This window comes from Struthio camelus, chromosome 3 (genome assembly GCF_040807025.1).
Source record: "Struthio camelus isolate bStrCam1 chromosome 3, bStrCam1.hap1, whole genome shotgun sequence".
NCBI lineage: Eukaryota > Metazoa > Chordata > Aves > Struthioniformes > Struthionidae > Struthio > Struthio camelus.
This window is the reverse complement of record NC_090944.1, coordinates 140,506,517-140,527,658: the sequence shown is the minus strand read 5'-3', so window position 1 is coordinate 140,527,658 and position 21,142 is coordinate 140,506,517. Positions and strand designations below refer to the sequence as shown.

Sequence of the window (21,142 nt, the reverse complement as noted above, 5' to 3'; positions counted from 1 at the left end):
CTAGCAATCCTGAAAGAGTTTGCATCATCATCAGAGCAGGCCATTTGATAGGATTCTGCTGCTGAACCTAATCAATCTATGGAATACTGTGGCTGCGCGGTGTAACAAAGCTAAAATAGATTTACAAATGGGGTTTTAGAGGATAAGCTCCTCCACAGGATTACATATTGATTTTAAATATAAAAAGCTTATCATATAAACCATAACTACAAAAATAGTGAACCTATGCATAAATCCTTTTAGAAGAGCACCCACTTCAAACTAGAAGCCAAGGAGGAATCAAGATGTACCGAATCCTAAAGCAGATCCATTTCTTGGGCAGAAAATGAACACACTACCCCAAGGTGTGCAAAAATGAACTTATCTTTTCTAAGGAGGCATTAAATCGCGAAGAAGGAAGAAAAGAAAAGGAAAAAAAGAAAAGCGCACGAGGGAAGGCAGCTGAAGTAAGGGCATCCTGCCCCTCGGCTCCCTCCCAACATGGCAAAAAGCAAGCTCGGAGACGCATAATCTTGTTTACGTGAGACAGACGCCTTCCAAACAGACAGACCAAATGCCTTTCCATTTCCGCGTGTTAAAACAAACCCAGTAACCTATATTTTCTTTGGCCTATTATGCAAGTATTTCAGGCCTTTCTCGGGCAGAGCGGTTTGCGCAGCAAACTCCCGCGTACGGCTACGACCGCGGCACAGCTCCGAGAAGGCAGCGCTCTCCTCTCTCCTCCTGATCTCTACAGCTAACCGGGGGCTGGCGGCGGGGGGGGGAAGTATTCCTTTTTTTTTCTTTTTTAAACCACCGTTGGTCATTCCTGTGTTCTGCGTGAAGCGCTTTAGCACTCCAAAAGGCTATTCAGCCGCATCTGCATCCATTTTAGCGGTCGGCAAAGGTGGTTGGGGGGGGGGGGGGGACCCGCCTGCGCATCGCCACGGTCAGCACCTCCGGACCGCGGCACTGCCCACACGCTGCTCGCGCCGGCCCCGCAGGCCCACGGCCAATAAACCGCCTTTATCTGCGATCAGCAGGCCGCTACCTTTTGCAAGGCTTTTCTTTTCCTTTTCTTTTCTTTTTTTTTTTTTTTGGCCTGTCATCCACTAGCAAAGTGAATTGGTTGATAGATTTTTAAACAGCACAGTCACGCGTGGAAGAGTTAGAGCAATTCCCCAGCACACTAATTATCACCTTCCAAAGAGATTTCTTTTTTGAACGTTCCAGTTTGGGTTGGTGCGCGCTGCCTGCCGATCCTTCCCTTCAGACAAACACACGCGCACAGCGCCCAACCTGTCCCGTCCTGTCGTTTTTTCTTTCTTTTTCTTTTTTTCCTTCCCCCCCCCCCCCCCCCCCCCGGTGCCCATTAGTTTTCGGTGTGGAAGCGGCGCAGGCAGAGGCGCGAGCTGTCTTCTCGGCTCTCTCGCGGAGTCCTACTGCTCATTAGCAATCGGCTAAACGGGCCTCCGAGCGCGCAGCGCTGCGCTGCGCTGCCCCGGCAGCCGGTTCTCCCGCGGCGAAACCTTACGGTAAATGGGCCGCTTCTCCTGGGGCTCCCAAAAAAGTGCTTCTTTGCACCCGAGCGTATGTGCCACCCTCCACGCATCTAGAGGCAACGGGTCGCAAGTAGGGGTTCGGACGTTTTAGAAGGGCTTCCTTGGCAGCGCCGCTCTCTTGATACGGTTTTAGGGGCAAGCAGATAGCTGCTGAAGCTTCTAGCTGCGTAACGAGCTTGGTGAGGTTTAAAATGCCAAACACAGACTTTGTTGTATAAATAAAACAGGAAACCGAAATTTTCCAGCATCTATGTTTTCTCCCTAAACTGCTGTCTACCGTATCGCTAGTAGCACCAAAAAAAAACAACAAAAAAAGGGAAGAATTAAAAAAAGATCCTTCTGGGTTTTGGCATCTCTCTCCGAACTTACAAACAAAAAAAAATTAAAAAGGACAGATTTTTATTCAAATGAATGCGTGAATGGCATATTCTGCTAGACATTCAAAGGCTGCTGCTATGACGTTTATGACGTTCCAAGACAGCAAAACATGTAAGAGGCAACTAAGCATTTAAATTTAAGATTCAGATCCAGTATCTCTAACTCTTCCTTAGCTTCAGAATATTTTCTGTTTTAAATATTTCATTAACATGATTCCCAATTAATCTGATCTTGCCTTTGCAGAAGGTAATATATATATTTATGACTCAAGTTTATCCAAGAATGTGGTGAACGTAGTCTTATGCAAAAATATAGCCACAGATGGAGAGATATGAAAAAGCTACCTGAAACCTGCTACTTTTGTTTGTTTGTTTGTTTGTTTTCCCCCCTGCAAACTTATGCTCCCAGTGAAGTCTCCAAACTAATTAGAATTGATTTATTATGGATCAGGTACCTTATCAGGTGAAGAAAGAAATTACCATGGACAGTCAAAGGGTTAAGAGGTCAATACAGAATAGCAAAATCAATTTGCATTGATTAGACAAAAGGTCCATTTTACGGAGCCCAAAGGATTAACTTTTAAGCAAACATCTTTGAACTATAAGACAGCATTTGTGACTGAGAGGTATAAGCAGTGCAGCATTATAAAACACTTAAGATATTTAAATAAGAAAATAATGCAAGCAATGGTTTAAGCTATCTAGATGTTTATTTTTTATTATGAATCATCCCTGGGATTATTGTACAATTCACCTGAAAGCCCCATGGAAAGTATGCGATTGTTTCATTTATCCCGCGTGTCAATCTTCCCATGAGCTTTCATTCAGGTAAGGTGACTAAACTCCGGAGAGTTGCAGAGAATGGAGAAAATATGTGCAAAGGATTGCACTAATCCTGATGTTGCTTGTGATGAAATATTTACTTGGCACACACAGTGTTTTACCACAAAGACCGATGAGATTTTTTTCTCCCCCCCCCCACCCCGCCCAGTGCGACAGGGTGCAAAACATATCCAGAATGCAAAAGGAAGGAGCCTCCCTTAATGTGGGTCACCCCTTCCGTTTCTGCGGTACCAAAAGCAGCGTGATGCTGCGGGGAAGCCGCCACCGCGCCGCTGCGACACAAAGAACAAGCCCTCGACAACTATTCTTTACTTCCTCCTCACTTTCGTTTGCAGTTCATTCCAATGAGACTGTATTTCTCTGTCCCACCTTGGACTTTTCCCCCCCTCACCCCTTGCCTTTTTTGAGTAAAACCCAAGAGCGGCAGTGCAGACGCAGCGCATCCGTTGCACGCTCTCGCGGGGAGGGATGCAGACACCGGCCCTAGTTCCCAGCGAGGCGCCCGAGCAGCCTCCCCGCTAAGCAACTTCAGGTGGTTCCCTCTGGCAGCCAGCATTTCCTTTCCCTCGGTACCAAGCATGGCTCTTACCTTCGATAGCAAGCATTGCTCTTAACTCCCGGTTCAGCAGTTCGTAGCGCCTTTCTAGGTCATGTTCCTTTTCCCTAGGCAAGTGGCAAAAGTTCATCAATATGTTAATTACTAAATCATTAAACACTTACAAGAACCTTTAACTTGCATTGATTTTAGGACTCATAACCGACTTTTCTCTTTAACTTTAAGCTACTCCAACCAAACGATACACAAACTTAAAACCTTGCCCAGGTGGCGTGACCCGTAACAGGGCCTTTTCGGTTTCTATGAGGTCGCCTTTAATCCCGCCAGTTTTAACTCTAGCGTACGGCAGGACGTCAAAATTACATATGCAGCCTCGGAGCAGCTCGTGCGGAGCGTCCCGCGTATAAAACGCTCCCCCGTTTCTAATGAACCAATTCCAGCATCAGGCTAGTCACCAAGCTAATATAACGCTGGCGCTATTATCCGGCATCCATTCTGACCTAATGAATAACGAAAATTAGACACGGGATTAGAAAGCTCAATGTTTGGAGGTAGAGTCTTCGATCAAGTTCAGACACGGTAGGAAATTCGGGAAGGCACATTCTTCCCTGGGCGGGAGAAGGGAAGTAGGCCGAGATCTACGCTAGGTGGCATACTAAAAGAAAAATAATCACGAAAGCAGGAGAAACTTAGAAAAGCGGCGCTGGCGGCAGCACGCCGCTGGGCCAGGAGGCAGGCTCCGCGCCGCCCTCCCCGGCGCCCGAGAGGAAAAGTTGGGTTGTCCTCTGGGTACCTGCCTCGCTTTGCCGCGTCTGTGATAACATCACGCCGCGGCCGCTTCGCTAATATCCCGCCAGCAATCCAGCGCTGCTAAACCAGCCACGGGATTTCCTGTTTCTCTAAAGCAGCTACCGACTTCGGGTTCGGTTGCTCTCCGAACTGCCTCCGCCTGGCGCATCTGGAGCGCAGTCGGGAGCTACCTGCGCAGTGCAGTGCCGTCCTGCTGTTTGGCCTTGGGAAAACACAGCTGCTCTTAACGTTTCATAATTTTTTCACAGCTCTGGCTAATCTCGTGTCATTGCACGCTTTCCATTTTCAAGGCTGAAATACGAGAGGAACGAGTGGCCCGGTGTGTTCAACAAACCACCCGTACCGCTCCTCTCTGAGGGAACATCTGGAAGTCCAACGGGAAGAAGAGGGGTTTTGCACCTGTACCGTGGGTAGTGGGCACCCCCCCCCCGTACGTCAGCCTTTTGTGAATACGCGTATCCATCCATACTTACAGGAGAGAAAGCTGGTTCATCCGTCTTATTAAGGCATTTTTCTTATTAACCAGCATGAACCACTCCTGCATCATAGCTTCCTCCTCTTCTGTGTTTCTCCCTGCAACAGAACGTGCTTCGTTACTTACAGGACATTTCCCAAGCTGAACAACGCATTTCAATTCGCTTCTTGGAGTACCCGTCTCTAATATCACGGAGCGGTGCAAGGCAGATTCTCAAGTGGTAGAAACACTGTGAGACAAAAACATCCTGACGCCCTGCAGCCCGGTGCCGTTTGCACCCGCAGTGCCTTCCCCAGCGCTTGCCCCCCGACGCCCCCCGGCCAGGACGCTCTGCCAGGAGGACCCTCGCGGCCCGGCCGCGACGCCGCAGACTCTGCGTTACCCTCTCGGCACCCCTGGGCCACGGGGCGAAAGGGAAAGGAGCCCCTGGAGGGCTGCTGGCCGCCCTCGCCGCGCGGCGGGGGCCCCGAGCCGCCCGCGGCCCCTCCGAGCTGGCGGCTAGCCGGGAACGCGCGGAGGTCCTTGGGGCGGGCTGCTCCTCTGCTCGGAGCGGACCTGCCTCTCTCGGCGCTCAGGTTGAGCCGAGGAGCGCAGACCATATGGTCCTCCTTGAATTACCAACCTCACGCGTTTCCCAGGGTTCAGGTTCATCCGGGAAGAAACCTGAACAGTGGCAAAAGAGCCCGAGCCAGGATCGCCGAGTGCTTCTCCCAGCTCTGACGCGATTCCTGGGAGACCAAGGGCAGAGCTCTGTACTTAAGCATCTTGCGTGTAATACGGGGATAATCATCTGTACCTATCTCGCAAGGGTACTCAAAGTTAATTCTTTGATGTTTGGAAATCTCTGATGCAAGGTACCGCGTACTCGGGGAAGCTGTACTGCTCGCTTTAACCACAGGATCGCAACCTGCGGAGAAGCAGTTTCCAACGCCAGAAGCTGGAAAGAAACCGACAGAAGACGTTGCTCTGCTCCAAGTTGCCAGTTTCTGGATGGTGGCGTTTGCAACGCGCCGGCCGCGCGCGCACGTTCGCACCCAAACAGGCGGCAGCGAGCCAGGCCGGGGCCGCGCGGAGAGCCCCGTCCCCGGCCGGCTCGGACCTGCCGCCCGCGCGGGAAGGGCGACGGCCCTCTCGGTTCGCTCTTCCCCGCTGCAGCCCCGCGGGAGATGGGAAGCGTCGCCTTTTTTCATCCTTGCAAAAAGCCAGTTTTCTCGGGGATACGCGAGATTGCCAGGCTGCAGGTGAAGAAAAGTTCTCACAGCTACACAGCCGGGGCCGGGCCAACGCTTTAATCCACTTACGGCGCTAAGCGCGGTGTTGGCGAGGGGGCCTGGGACCTGCGGATAAAAGGTGGCATTACAAAGGCAAGCGGGGACGGTGTTCGATTTTGGAAGCCGTTAAACCCAGACGGGTTTCAAAGCAGCCGCGCTCGGTCGTACCAGCTGAGGAGCCGCACCGCTCATTGTAGGACGGGAAGAGCCCGAACTGAAGCTACTACTTTCTCTTACCGCACCCCTCCGACAAGTAAAATAAAGTCAGTCGCAGCGTTCACTGAACAAAGGGCTGGGTAAAGCTGGCCTACTCAGAGCCTAACAGGTGCCTATTTTAATATTTCTATGCTGACGCTGAAGCATATGGAAGATGCATAGACCAGGTCGTTTTCCAGCGAGTTAACAAAGTCTTTATTGTTTTACAGGATTTTTCATCTTTTCGGGTGGCTGTTTTTGTATTCACTTTGGACCATGTGATGCCCTGACACCGGTCATGTGATATCGGCTGCGATAGGCACAAATCCCCGGGCAGCAACAAAAGAAGAAAGAGTAAAAAGAAAAAGCTGAGAAAAAGCTTGCCGTTTGGAAAAAGGCCAATTGTACCCTGGCGAAGGCCTTTTTGATCCGCGAAATGACACATGTGTGCAATATTAATAGCAGCGGATCGCGATGCTTTATTTGCCGACCACGAGGCTTTCAAATTCTTGCGCGTATAGCCGAAACCGGTTCTTCTCGCGCGGGCAGGCAAAGATGAACTGCCGTACAGGGAATTCTGAAATGATACTTTTCAAAGAACACAGCGCCGCTCGCTAATAATTTACTGCATTTTTCCCTCCTCTGGCGGAAGGACGCATGCCAAACACCTTCCGCAGAGAAAAACTGCGTGTTATTACAGCAGCAAGACTGCAAGCTAAGCTCACACGGACAACTACTAAATAAAAAGCTAAAAATGGCTTTTCTGCAGCGCCACTTGACACTGGCACTCAGTAACACCGTTCTGCTGCTCGGGCTGTTCACGTTTCCATCCTCCAAGCGTAAGACAAGTAACTTCGTTTACTTGCTACCAATGTTTGAAAATGAAAATGGGGAAAATATCTGTGTTGTTCTCTGGAAAAAAAAAAAAACCCTATACAGATTATTTAAATGAAGTGAAAAACATGCTGGAGAACAGATCGATACCATGCGTGCCAACCCCTTATCTGAGCCAGTACAAGATGCTGAAAATCTATAAATAGCCCACAGACCTTAAACTTAAGTTTTTTTCCCAGAATACACACATTACACTATTGTTTTAGATAAAACAACAACAACAACAACAACAACAAAACCCTTTTAAAGCTAGTAAGTTGGACCATTACAAATTAATCCTGACTTTAATAACTGGTTAAAGACCCCTTCAGCTTTATAAGTAACAAAAAATATTAAAGCCTGTGATCACAGCGAGCTTTTCTCATTTCTCCTCTAACCATTTGTTATTTAATCCAATACTAGTAATCCAATTTGTCCATCAGACTTTTAAAGGGCAGAATGCAACTTCCCCAGCTTAGACACTTTTCAAAGTACAATATATTTTTCAAATGAATGCTGGATGTTTCATTTTTTTCCCCAACTGTTCCTAGCTCTAATGTACGAGGAAAAAAAGAACAAGATGAACATTGTTCGCGCTGATTAAGTAAGAGCTCATTAAAGAGCTGTCAGTGCCGTACTTTGAATATGCATGAAGCATATAATCAGATCTAGTACCGTCACTAGAGGAGAATACGGTAAGTACAAAGGATTGATTTAATTACTTAGAGTGGGCTGTGGTGGTAAAGCAGTCTTGTTAGCGCAAAAAGAAAAGGAGGTTGTATTCTGGCACGGTTAGGGGAAAAAGGCAGTTTTAGCTTCTGCCACAATACCTAATCTCAGGATAAAGCACTTTACATTGTAGCTTAAAACCAAGACTGTCAGTTTGCTAAAAAGACCAGAATTCATCTCATCTTGTTTAACCTCACCTGGTTAACAGCCTAGCAGAACGTATTTATTCTCTTTAGCGCGTAATTACCGTTATACCTTTTTTATCGGGGCGGGCAATAATGACTTCTGGAAACAGTCTTCAAATACGGCTGGCTAGAGCCACAAGCAGCATGTGCATGCCAAACGCAGAGCGAGAGATTTGAAAAATGCAAAACCAGAAACTAAGACGAACGCAGCGCGTACCCCCGTCTCTATGCCAAAAGACAGTACAAAGACAGCCTTTTAACGCCATACTTCACTATTAGATATTCCCTGATGAGAATTTCTGGCAAGGTTTCTCTAATTTCTTTTCTTTTTCTTTCTTTCTTTTCTTTTTCTCTCTTTCTTTTCTTTCCCCCCCCCCCCCTTTTTTTTTTTTTTTGTTAAAGGGACACAGTCGTGTTTTATCCCTCCTTTAGGAATCCGGGGGAATTCTCCCACATCGAGTCTCAGGGCCATTTTTTCAAATTTCATTGTCTGGCTCGAGCGCTGAAGGACGCCTGCTCTGTTCTCCTCCTCTCTTGACACCGAGCAGCACCTTCCTCCACGATGAGGGACGGTCCCAACGCCGAGCCGGCCATAGCCCAAAGGCACTAAATTCACCCCTCCGCTACGCGTAACGTCTGCTCACCGCTGAGTTTTGGTACTGCGCTATGGCATCTCCCGCAGCCTAAAGTTTGGCGATTTTGTCCCAACGAGCCAGGATTTTAACGACAGCCGCCCCCCCCCTTTCTTTTCTCCTGCAGTTAATCACACGTATTCAAATATTATCTTCATGACGGTTATTCAGTAACGACTTGAGCCAATTTTCATCTCGGATGCTCAAGAATTACAAGCATGTTTGCAGGTTACCGCTTGGCGAGAACAATACAAGCGACGAGCTTGTTTCAGCGCTGGGCGGCTTCCGGACGGTCTTTTCCAAGTATCTTTTCCTTCACGTTCGCCAGGATTTACAAATGGATTTTTGTTTAAACTGTAAGCTAATTATTTGTTAAATATTTAAATAAGGAGCGTCTTGACAAATGGCTGCTCTGAATCCATCTGAAAGAGCCATTTCTTTTTTGTTCTCCTTTCCTGCTAAAAATACTTCCAAACCCACCCGCTACGATCAGCCAGCTATCAGTACACGTATGTGCCATTAGATCCATTATTTTTAAGCTCTTTGGGCAGCTAGTCATTAGATAAACCAAATACGGATTAACATAGTAAAACTGTACATTGCTAAGAAAACAGAGAATAAAGTGCTACAAAACACTGTGACTACCACTTAAAAAGAAGAAAAAGCAGCAACATGCAGGGACAAGATTAGTTTACAGTGTAAATGGATGAACACAGTAACTCCTCTACACTTTGCACCGCTGTAAATCTGTCAAGATAAGCCAATAGGTGAATATTTTTTAAAAATTCCTTAAATGTAAATGTATTTAGCTGCTGCGCAAAAATGTCTTACTACCTAAAGCCGATAAATAATAAAGGCTTTCCATCAGCATCCCACACCAGCCCTTTCAGGCTGGCAAGAAATAACAGGTTCGCAGCCACCACTTCGTGCGCCGTCCCAGGCAGCAGTTGTTTTCTAAATTTTATTTGCACTGCGTATACGGCGTGCCACGGTGTCAGGGCGAAACACAGACAACTCCACATGTCTCCCCATTTACCTCCGCAGAACTACATGAAAAACAACCTACTTAAGGCCGAGCCCATTCTTCACCCCATTTGCTGCTGTTTACCCACAGTTTTAAAGCAGAATAGAAGAAGCTTTCTTCACTCAACACACTTGGGTGAAGAGGCCAGCGGGGGAACGCCAGCGCCTGTGAACTAGAGCCGGGCGAATAATGGAAAAAACGGGCCAACTTCACTCTGCCCCTCTTCCGGAGGACGGTGCTATTTGTTGTTTGACAGAAGCTAGCTGGCCACCAACAGCCGGACAAATGCCAGCGAATCCCACCGATTTTGCTGGGAAGTGTTTTGAACACGCGCACCGCCGTGTTTATTTGCCCGCTGAAAAAAGTTGCAGGCAGCCAATCGAGGCGACAAGTTTTCCAGGTTTCTGGATTGGGAGCGACTGGGCAGACTGGGTTGGCTACCTGAAGGAGAACACGAATGCCAAATAAAGAGAAGTTCTAGGAGGTGTCTCATCTCGGCTCCTACGAACCAGGGGAAATTCAACGGTGTGGAAGGTGGTGTGTTTAAAACCGAGAAAAAGAAGTATCTTCCCTCAAAGCCTCATCATTTTCCAGGAGAACACCTTGCCACAAGGCAACGTTGAAACTAAGAGCTCAGCAAGAATTACAGCCGGGTTGGATGGATGTCTGGAAAGGCCAAGCTATAGCAGTAAATACTAAAACAAACAAACAACAAACCCAAGAGGTAGGAATCAGATCCTCCTGCTTCAGGACATAAGCTAACCTTTAATTTTTAGAGGTTAAATGAAATGTTCCCTGAGGACGGGTTACCATACGCAGGATTTCTTCCACCTGCTTGGGCTCCACCTGTCCCTGTGGCTCTGAGAGACAGTAATCTGGTCAAGACCATTGGGCTACTGTGGCAATTACAACTTTATGAAAAGGAAACGCGGGAAGAGAAACAACAGCATTTTAGCCGACCAACCTCACATGGCAAACAAAGCATAATTGAAGGTCTCGAACCCTTTGAAATCAATGGCAGACTTTCCACTGCTTTCCACAGTCTTCTGATCTCGCTCAGCGTGAACAGTTTATGCCCAAATGAGCTATAATTTTTAAGGTAAGCTACCAAATTTAACAAATATGTAGCAGAAAAGCCAAGCTTCACAACAGATATTCTTCATAAAGAATAGGACACCAGCTCTACCTCCAAATGCATCCAACTCAACTGAAAATTGCAGTGGATTTTTAAACAGCTAGTGATTTGGGGCCTAATGGTTTCTAAGGCATCCTAAAAGAGATCAATCTCCTGAAAAATCCGCCTCTTTCCAGGTATCTCACAATACAAGCCCCTGTGCGCAAGTTACTCCCCAAAGTCTTAGCAACTTTAATTGCTATAAATTCACTTGCTTATTGCAAAAGGGTATCAACATGCGTTACTGGAAAGGAAGCGCTATCAAGGAAATCTGCAGTAACGAGTCTAGCAGTATGGCTGAGCCATCCAGAAAAGCCCAAGCTGGATAGGCAGGATGGGATTCATCAGACTTAACTTGAGGGATCTAATACTTCTTTGTACCTCAGCCAGACCTCTCAGCTCCACTGCTCGTCTGCAGGAAGGAATTTCTCACAAAGTTGTTATTTTGGGTGGCTGGAAGGAATCTCCCCTTGGCGGTGTCTGTTTTGCCCCAGGGCTACGCAGTTAACTTTCCAACACCAAGAGCCAGCCAAGCTGAGTCCCACCTGGAACCTCAGTCACTCTTACTGAAGCAGGTACCATGAGGGGAGGAATAGAGAGCAACTAAACTAAACTAAACCTTTAAAAACCAGTATCCTCACGTTCAGAGGACAACCAAAGACTGCCTGAACATCTCAGCGTTTGGCTTAAAATAACTCTACCATGGTCTAAGCGTCAAAAGAGAAACTGCAGTAGGCACCTCAGCATGAATACATGGGCTGCTTCACCTTGAACTTCACACCTTCCCTTCCAGAATTACCACAGCCAGCTTTCTTCCAGAACACTTTTTCCTTTCACTGAACCAGGACCTCCTTAATTATTAAAAATCACTGGAAATGAATAAGAATAGCCAACAACAGCTAAACAGGGTGGGATTCTTGTTTAGATGACACTGCAGAAGAGCTAGCTATCAGATTACACCTTAGCACAATTTTCCTAGCCTGAACTGATGGGAAAATGCTTAAGGAATATCAGAAAGGCAAATTCATGGCCAATAACACCAAGCTGGAGAGCAGTTCTGTAGGAGACATTGATGTCCATGCAATAAAGTCTCATAAAAGTAGGTAACGGCTGCCAAGAAGCTGCCCCGCAGAGTTGCACTGCAGAGTATTGTTTGACTATTTCAGCCCCCCCAAAAGTACTGTAATCCTAACAAAATGGACTCGCAGCCAAGTGAATTCCTTTAGCACAAAAACATAAGAAATTAGCTTAATATCAAGCAGGAAACTCGCAATTTCTTTGGTTTCTGAAACCTCATTAATCAGAGAGCGTATTTAAAATTTAAAGAGCTGTGTAAACAGAACTTCAGCGCTCTGACCACATCGCAGAGCGCTTTAGGATTTATTCTACCTGGAACAGGACCAGCTCACAGGAAGACAAACATTTGTGGGCTGCCGTCTTGGCAACCTGGAATTATCACAGGACTGAAACTTTTATGAAAGATAAACTGCCTGAAAGAGCGATGATTTTCTTCGAGTAAGCTCTCTGCTGTTTTACGCTACAAGTCATCTCAGCGACCACTAAAAGATAATAAATATCTCACCTTTACGATAGCACCTGCAGGGATCTCCTAGCACTGAGCAGGGCTGGCACTGCTAGAACCAGCCCATGTCCTTGATCGCCCACTAGAATTGTTACTACCCAGATTTTCTGGTGCAGCACAATTTCAGAAGGCACGTGGGCTTCGTGAAAGGGCTTCGAGAAGGCATGCACCAGACCTTTGCTAGCAGCACAGGAAACATGCACCTTTAACTCATACACTCGAGTCTCTGAAGCTATGGAAAAAGCAACAGTTCATGCTTGGAAATTCACCAAGAGCAGGAGAGCATCCGGGAGGTGAACCGTGTCGCTTGCAGGTTGAAAAGTAGATGCTTTCTTACAAGTGACAGTAATTTCTCTGCTGTTCCTGGTTGCTCATTAGACCAGCTCATGTCCCACTTGCTTGCTTATATGGAAAGCAAAGGCTGACTACAATGCTGAAGCGGGGGGAAAGTAAACCTTGAAGTCATTGGGTTGTGCTCTGATAGGGGTCATACGATCTTGTTTTTACAAAATGTTTTATTCCCTTCAGAATATCTCCTGGGGCTGGGAAGGGATGGTGGGCAGTGAGAAATGACTTCTTCAGTGGACAGGGCTGAATTTAACACAGACAACTGCCTGAAGGGAAATGATGGCCGGCACTGAATGTCACCTGGTATGGGCGTTAATGAAGATGCCTAATCTTACTTGGTAAGTAGACAGGCTTGTGCTCCTGGCATCAAAAACTTCCCAGGGCTAACCGGGCAAGTTCAGTTAGGTTCAGGTGTCCTGGGGCCCCACAGTTTCTAGTGTTGACAGCAGAAGTGTTTTTGGTGCTATGAGGGAGACAAACCAAGAAGACATAACAAGGCTTTCTATAGACTGCAATGGCATCTCGGGCTGGGAGTCCTGGGCTACCCAAAGTGCCTTTCTCTGTACAGTCAGGCACTGACTGCAGAGAAAGCTAACTCCCAGGCATGAAGCCAAAGACAGTGCCTACCACATGAAAGACCATTTATAATGCAATACCACAAAGAAAGATGGAAATCAGTTAAAAGAAGCAAGTGTCTGTTGGGTCTTGCAAGACTTCTGGAAGGCTTGCAAGTCTATTCATAGTGCCTAGGGCTCTCCCAGAGTGGCCTCCCGCTATGCGGACAATGCTGGGTTAGGATTCACTTCTCCAAACTGGCTTCAAGCACTTTGTTGACAGGTTCTTTTAAGACAACGGCGATGAGTCTATAGTCAGCAAAGTGCATGGAGAGGAGGCCTACTTATCTTTCAGTCCTTAGGCAAACAACAGCAATTCTGTGTTACTTTAAGAAAAAATAAATATTGCTATTTTAGCTGCTGAGCTTCTTTCTTTAACAAATTAATGCACTTGTTCTGGAAAGGTTGAACACGCATGCTGCCTGCGTCTGGTCTTGAAAAAAATCTCCTCCTGGGAACTTCTGCCTACAAACGTACACATTTAGACTGAAGAGATGTGAATCGGAGAGTCACAACTGCGTACTCTGGGGGTTGGCATGGTGTACTCGTTCAATGGGAGCTCTTCAGCTGTAGAAAAGCTGGACATTTGGAAAGGCATGGCTGGCTGATCTTCCTATACCAAAAGCGAGCCAAGACTGCCTCACAGGAACTGCTAATGGGGGAGTTAGAGACCAGAGAGAAATCAATTTAGCAGACTCTGTGGAGTCAGCATGACAGATCAGAAACTGGAGAAAGGCTGACAAGACTCAAGAACTCAAGAAGGTCTCGACGGTTCAAAAATGTGTAATTCTGGTGACTACAAAAATAGCACTTGTGCAGAAATTCATGTATGAAAGGGACAGCTCTGGACCCTTAAGACTCATCTCAGTACACCAGCTTACTAACTTGCCAATTCATTTGCAATAACGAGTTTTAATGAATGGTTTTGTGCAGCTTTCATACAATTCTGCAGAGCTCTGTGGGCTTCAGTGTGTTCAAGTCAGCCAAGTCACACTTACACGCGGCATGTAAGCTTGGTTACCATATTGTAAACAAGACCCAGACCGTAACATTGTCACACTTCTTTCACCCAGAGAGTTTTGGTGGTTGCCAAAATTCACATGATCATAACCCTCAGAGCAAGTCAACGTTCCTAAATGCATGAGAGAGCAGCATCCCATGAAGCGCTTGATAATATTGCTCAGTTTCAAAAAAGTAGCATCTACTGATGTATACTTTTGTGAAATGTCATCAAGTTACAATAAATATCACTGATCAACCTCTTGTTTTCAAATGTCAAAACCTTTCCTTCTATCCCACACAACTTGCTATTCGCAGCATCCTTCTGGCCTCCTAATCACTACACGTTTATCGTAGGAGACACTCACAAAGGGGCGCTGGCAACAACCCAAACCAGTGTCATGTACATGCCATTCACGGGTTCAGAATTTTTTGAAATATCTTCTCATGCTTTTGCTCGCTTTTTATGCTAAAAGCAAAAAGGTGAATGGCAAATATCCTGTTTTTCAGCAATATGGATATGCACAAAGATTTTCACCCTGTCTTGCACGTGAGCCTCCAAGCGAAGAGCTTCTCCAAAGGAATAACAGCTTCCCACGCGGCAGGAGAAGGCAGGGTTAGCCCGTTTGCACGTGTGAGTTGCAGTAAGAGGAACAGTTATTCGAAGGAAGTATATTTTGAATACAGAAATAAACCAACGTACAAAAGGCGCTCACAAAGGCTAATACCCAAACGTATCCTTTCCTGCTGATCGCCAGGACAGCAACAAACACAGCTTTTAAATGGAGCCCGTCTCTCGCGCAAAACCGACCGTTCTTAATGTCTCTCCCCAGCCGCTAACACCGCTGACTACAAATGAGCATTCACTTTTGAGACTTCAATTTTATTTAAAAGACAAAACTTGTTTAAGAGAGTGTGGTACCTCCTCCTACCTTAGGCCTCCCTCCCCAAGTGCAAATTTGTTTTACGGACTGACAGCCTCGAATAAGCCGCTTTCAAGACAACATAATGCAGACTGGTAAATGCAGCTTGATAATCAAGTTTGTGAAGGCGCAGGGCATATGAGGGATTTGTTTTTGATAGTGGATCTATACCCGTCCACATCATTTAGCGCCCATTGAGAAGCAGAACACTCCAAGTGATTAATACAGCTAAAGGGGGCAGATAAGAGATCAATGACAAAATCACCTGGTTAAAAAAAAAAAAAAAGTGAAAGGTGTTGCATTAAAAGGGTTTTTACTTTGCATGCGACACAATACGGAGAAACCTGTATTTTAGCACTTGTACTCAACAAGCACTCCAGAGTATGCCAGGATGAGAACAGAAACCCATCCTTTCTAATAATCTCGTGACAAAAGCTAAAAGACATCATCCTATTAACTAGTGATCTCGACTGCTAATGCAGAGTACTTCCTGGTGCCTTTTATGTAGAATGCTGCTATTAAAAAACCACTAAACATTCACTGCGAACAACACAGAATCATTCATCTTTTATCAGCATCTCTTGTTAGAAGAGCATGAGAGGGGCTGGAGGTGTCACTGATATTATAGAGTGGAAATTAATCAGAAATTTTCCTCATATTTTCCTCATCACACTCATTTACTTTTGTACAAATTTCCCCCTGCTAAAAAGTTCATACCCAGCCCCCTGTTGTACGCTTTTAAGTTGAGAATATTCAACGAGTGCGTCCACTGAAAGGCACCAGGTCCTAACACAAAAAGCATTCGAAATTCTCATTTAGTTGTCTTTATTTTGCTAGCGCCATGTGGTCCTTGAAGATGTAGAAAACACGGGAAGCCGAGTAAAGATCAGAGCAAGCTCATTAGCATTCTGACAAAATTGGAGTGGTGGAGATGTATAGTTTGCCTAGTTTGTCGTTTTGAAAGCTACCGGTGGTAAGCTTTCTATTTCATTGTGCTTTTGTCTTTTTTGGGGGGTTTTCAACGCAGCAGGGTGTTTGTTAGCCTCGGTTTTCACAGTGCATTGTGGGAACCTTTCCTGCACATTCAGCCTATATAGTATCACTCGAGTTCAAGTCAAAAAGTTTTTTTTTTTTCCCTCCTATTTATTTAATAATAACCTATCCTAACGCAGAAGCGCTGTCTGGCTGTCAAAACCCATCCTGCCAGACACCTGCGTTACAAAGTTAAAAAAAAAAAAAAAAAAAAAAGAGCACAAAAAAAGCCCCAAATAAAATAAACTCCGAGCTGTATTTAAAAATAAAACCTTTTAAACGTGTTGCTAGTTTCCTTCAAAAGACAAGATAAGACAAAATTAATTTGAATTCCACTGTTTACAATAAACTAGAAATGAATCTGAGACAGATCCAGTCGATTAGAATTCAAAAGAGGCTCTGTCACCGCGTAAGATCCCAATTCTATTTCAGAGACTCTTGAAGGAGAGATTGGTTTATGCTCCAGAATTACGTAAATAATGAATTACCTCTTAGAAGACCTAAGGAAGTTATTACTCTGGTCATTTGATTTTTTTTTTTTTTTTAACATAAGGCTCGCTTTGAAGGGCTAAAAGGGCTACATTAATGCTGCTATTCGACATGAATGTTTCCAAGTTGCAATGAAATGGATAAAGGTCTTTTTGGATGAATTTATCTGCTAAATCCTTGCGGTTGCCCTCCTATCTCGGATGATGACCCAAAAGAATGTCAACAGCTCATTTCCCAGGAAGCGGGAAGGAGCCACGTCGTGAGCCATAATCTGCACGTTCGCAAAGCCCCATTTCAAACATTACATTTCACAAGCTGTTTAAAGAGATTTTTCTCTCATCTCGACTATCCAAACAGTACTTTGGACATCAGTGCTTCTGAAACGACGGCTCTAACAAAGTTGAAATAAGACTTCCGCACACGGCTCCACGTTCCCATTTTTCCGTAGGGTATTGGCGTGTATTGGATATATGCGTGCACATAGGCACGTACCCACAAAATACAACACGGGAGCGCCTGCATACTCACAAACACTTTGGATTCACGTTGCAAAATTCAGGCCACCGCGTAGAAATGGCAAGTAAATAACAAGAACCCAAAATGTGCAAAGTCACCCCTAATTCACTCGCTGTATGTTTTTTAGCATAATCGGTGTCAAACTGCAATAATTGCAGATATCCTTTTTGCATGTCAGAATAAAACCTGGTTGGAAAGGAGTTGCAATGGTCTAGAGACTGATACAGTAAATTTTACAATGCAGTGTGGATTAAAGATTTATTTTGTTAGCGATGAAGAAAAGATAGACAAATATTAAGAGAAAGGCCCGCTTGATACAAAACCTTCAGAATTGCCTGTCGCTGTTACGTGCCTGGATAGCATCCTTACGTTTGTCAAAACAGCCTGCGAGCTGCAGCAAGCCTCTCTGAACCAAGACAACCGGCGGCCAGGCCAAAGAGGCAGCGCTGGGCTTTAAAAACACATCAAGTACAAGCAGGGAAGTTCCTGGAGACAGAAACTGCTGAAACACCCGCTCCGCTCCGACAGATCGACGTCTGCCTGTCGCATTTCATTTCTCAATTCGTTCTCCGCCCTTATGAAACGCAGCCGATGTCACCGGGGGGGTTGGGTGGGGGGGTTGCAACGGGCAAGCTAGATACGAAGAGAGAGATATCCCCCCCCCAGCCAAACCCAAAGCCCAGCCCTCAGAATTAAACAGCAGTCATTATTTTAAGACCAAGCAAATGCAGGCTCCTGCCAGCTTCAAGGTTCCCCCAGTATTTCAAATCTGCTTTGAAACACGTAGTTCCAAATAACCTGGCGACTGTTACACGCACTACAGTAAAGACGACCGAGTTATTTTCTATACTTTGCAATGTGCTTATAGCTGCAAAATTATTTATCTCCTTCACTGCCTTCCGCTACGAAAGTTGCGTCAGTAGGAATCGTCTGGACCAGCCATATCAAATTAGAGGGCAGTCAGGAGTGTCTAAGTCCAGCTTTAAAACAAATATCGTAACAATTACCTAGCCATATGGAAAATAGGGTATGTCTTTCCTGAAAGCTTGATTTTCTATCTCAAATTTCAACTTCATTAGAAACTATTTCTGACTAGCAAGCCGCAAGATTGCTAAATATCTGTTAACTCACCATGAAGAAAGAGACTCTTTCTAATGGCAGAACTTTCCCAAGATGCAAATGAACAATAATCTAATTTCGAGAGTAAATTAACGGAAGGATTCGTTTTAATGTGTTTCAAAATTCTCCGAAATTAAGTGGCAGTCGAAACTTATGTAATACGCACGTATACACGGGCACGTACTCCTACGCCCGCGCTAACGCTGCTCCCCCGCTACAGCCGACTTCCATCTTCAGAAGAGCTCACATTGTACTTATGTTTAGGTTCCTATGACTTAAAGGCCAGATGTTTCACAAATGACCAACAATTGGAGGTTAGAATAAATTAATGACTGATTTCTGAGCTTTGATGGAATTAAGCATACTTCTTTTCTCAACGTGCCATGTGAATGTTCTCCCGTTAAACTTTTTTTTTTTTTTTTTTTTTTGACAAGTGAGGCCACCCGGCAGAAAACAACTGATGCAAAACCCAGGAGTAATCCCTCTGTTTAGTTCAACACTGTGGTTAGCCTTAACACTGCCTCCATTATCCAATGGATTTAGAGAAACTTTCATTTATTTGTTGGCCTCAGTCTTCAACTTTGTTGCCTCCTTTAAAGACCCCAAGGCCCATTGCTATGTAAATACATTTGCATACAGTCACAAAGCCCCGGCCTGGGCCGCTGATTAAACTTGCAGAACTAGATAGCTGCAGCCCTGCAGATTTGTGATCTTCACACAAGTACTTTCACAAATACAGGCGAGCGAGCGAAGCCCACGTCAGCTCTCGCTACAGGAACGCCTGACGTTTAAAAGAAACACTCCATCGCAGACGCCGTACAAAACCCCTACGCGCCGTTGCGGAGCCACGGGCAACGCTGCCCGCCCCTCAGACACGACCGCACGTTACGTTACTGGGGTGTTGCAGGATTTGTAATGGACCAAAAAAAAAATTATTTTTCATTTAGGTGCTGTTAAGATCAGCATCTGATTTGTCCCAAAATATCATCTTCTTTCCCGCTCTGCTCCTCTTGCAGGAGGACAACAGAATCCCCGCTGCAGCAGGGAGGATTCACAGCTACCCTCTTCTCACTTGTTTTTTCTTACTGCCCCTGTTTATAAGGAGTATCTGGAGTATAGTGTATTATTCTAGACCATACACAATGCAGCCTTCTGGCAGCCGCTTCCAACACAAAGCTTCGCACCTAGCAATTCTGTGATGAAGCAGCACCAGGATTAATCCCTGCAATTACAACCCACAACAACAGGCTGGTGGACAATCAGCGCCGTTTCTCCGTTGCCACGCACCAAATACCGATACCTTAAAGGTTTATGTTCTGTAAGAGGGGCGCGATGGACTTCAAGCATATTTTAAGAACTGGTTTTGCAATTTCACTGTCACTGTGGGCCAGGAATCGCGACTCCATGGATTCTTTGGGGATACATCTTAGGACCCAGCACCTTCTTCAAGGGCTCAGGAAACATCTATCTAACGTCTTCTTTTGGCACGAGAACTCCTTCTTTCCTTTTAATATAGTTTAAAACCATTTGTAAATATAACTTTTTAAAATCGTATTGCAGCATTTGTCAAGTCCTCTACCACCAAGATTTAAAAAGTGAAGCCAAATACATGTAAGGATCAAGCTCAGTCACATATGAAAATAAACCACCTACTAGAAGACAACTTGCGTAACTGCAAACATGCTAATACAGGCACTGGCACAAGTCGTAAAACAATTCTGATTTACAATTCATTTTCCTTATTACTGAGAGCAGTCTGTGAAGTCTCTGCTACCCCATGTAAATACCATATACAAAACCAATTTCTCCCGTTGGACTAAGCACATCAATGCAAAAGCAAATGAACTACCGAAGTGCCCTAATTAACAATTTTGCAAGTGAATGCAGACATCAGTGCCACACTGCAGCCATTAAAGTCTATTCCACGCCATATCTGTTTCTGTTAACATTTCAATAGACCAATTAAACGACCTTTCCCCCCTCAAACTCAATTAAGCTATTTGAACATCAATTGATAACTTATCACGTATGTATGCAAAACGTGCAAGCAAGAGATTCATTTTTCAATCCTAATGATGTTTTGAAGATGAGAAAAACTACAGTAACTCTACCGTTGGGGTAGTCCCCATGGGCTGGTTCCCCGGGGACCCAGCAGGCACCTGGCACGGGGGCAGGTGGGTGGAGAAGGCAGGTGTGAGGCCTATCTTCTTCTCCCATGCCATTTAGACTCTACTGGGCAGCGCTGGCCACCTGGTGAGCCCCCCCCCCCCCGCCCAAAAAAAAAAAGTGGAGACAGCCATCTCTTTCAGCTTGTTGCAGTACTGCATCACAGGTCACCGCCAGCACACTGGTAGGTGGCACAGGGTCACATTGGTCAACTCGTAGAAGTCCATAATGGGTTGGGTTTGGGGTTTTTTGTTTTGTTTTGTTTTGTGTTGAGTTTTTACATCCCCAGAGTAAAATAGCTAAGGGAGGCCACCACGCAGACACCTTCTGGGGCATCACACGGCAGACAGGACGCCCGGCCTCAGCTTGGGCGACCCACGTTAAAAGAGGTGATTTGCTGGCTACTGCATTTCCCCAAGGGACGTGGTACAGTGTGAACCTGTTTGTCACAAATTCAGAGGAGCTGGTGCTGCAAAAGGGCGTAAGGAGCAACGGCTACACCAAATTCTCTGCTCCCATTAAAGGCTAGAGAAGGGTCGGCGTCTCCTCTTTAAGAATCAGCCTTTATTTCTCAGCACAGGTAAACATTTCCCCTCCGGATGTGTAGAGAGTGACCGAAAGCACAGGGATTTATTTAAAATAGGATCCCCTCTCTGGCACAATTAGTCT

General features: G+C 45.6%; 1 protein-coding gene across 28 annotated transcripts in view; it reads right to left on the bottom strand.

The window, feature by feature from the left end:
• EHBP1 (EH domain binding protein 1) overlaps positions 1–21,142 on the bottom strand; it is a 283,064-nt gene that overhangs the window by 4,142 nt on the left and 257,780 nt on the right. For all 28 annotated transcript variants that reach the window (XM_068940596.1, XM_068940595.1, XM_068940601.1 and 25 more), the window contains 2 exons: positions 4,601–4,700; positions 3,351–3,424 (listed from right to left, as the gene is read on the bottom strand). In XM_068940596.1, the coding sequence (XP_068796697.1) occupies positions 3,351–3,424; positions 4,601–4,700 (174 nt within the window). The remainder of the gene's footprint in view (positions 1–3,350; positions 3,425–4,600; positions 4,701–21,142) is intronic.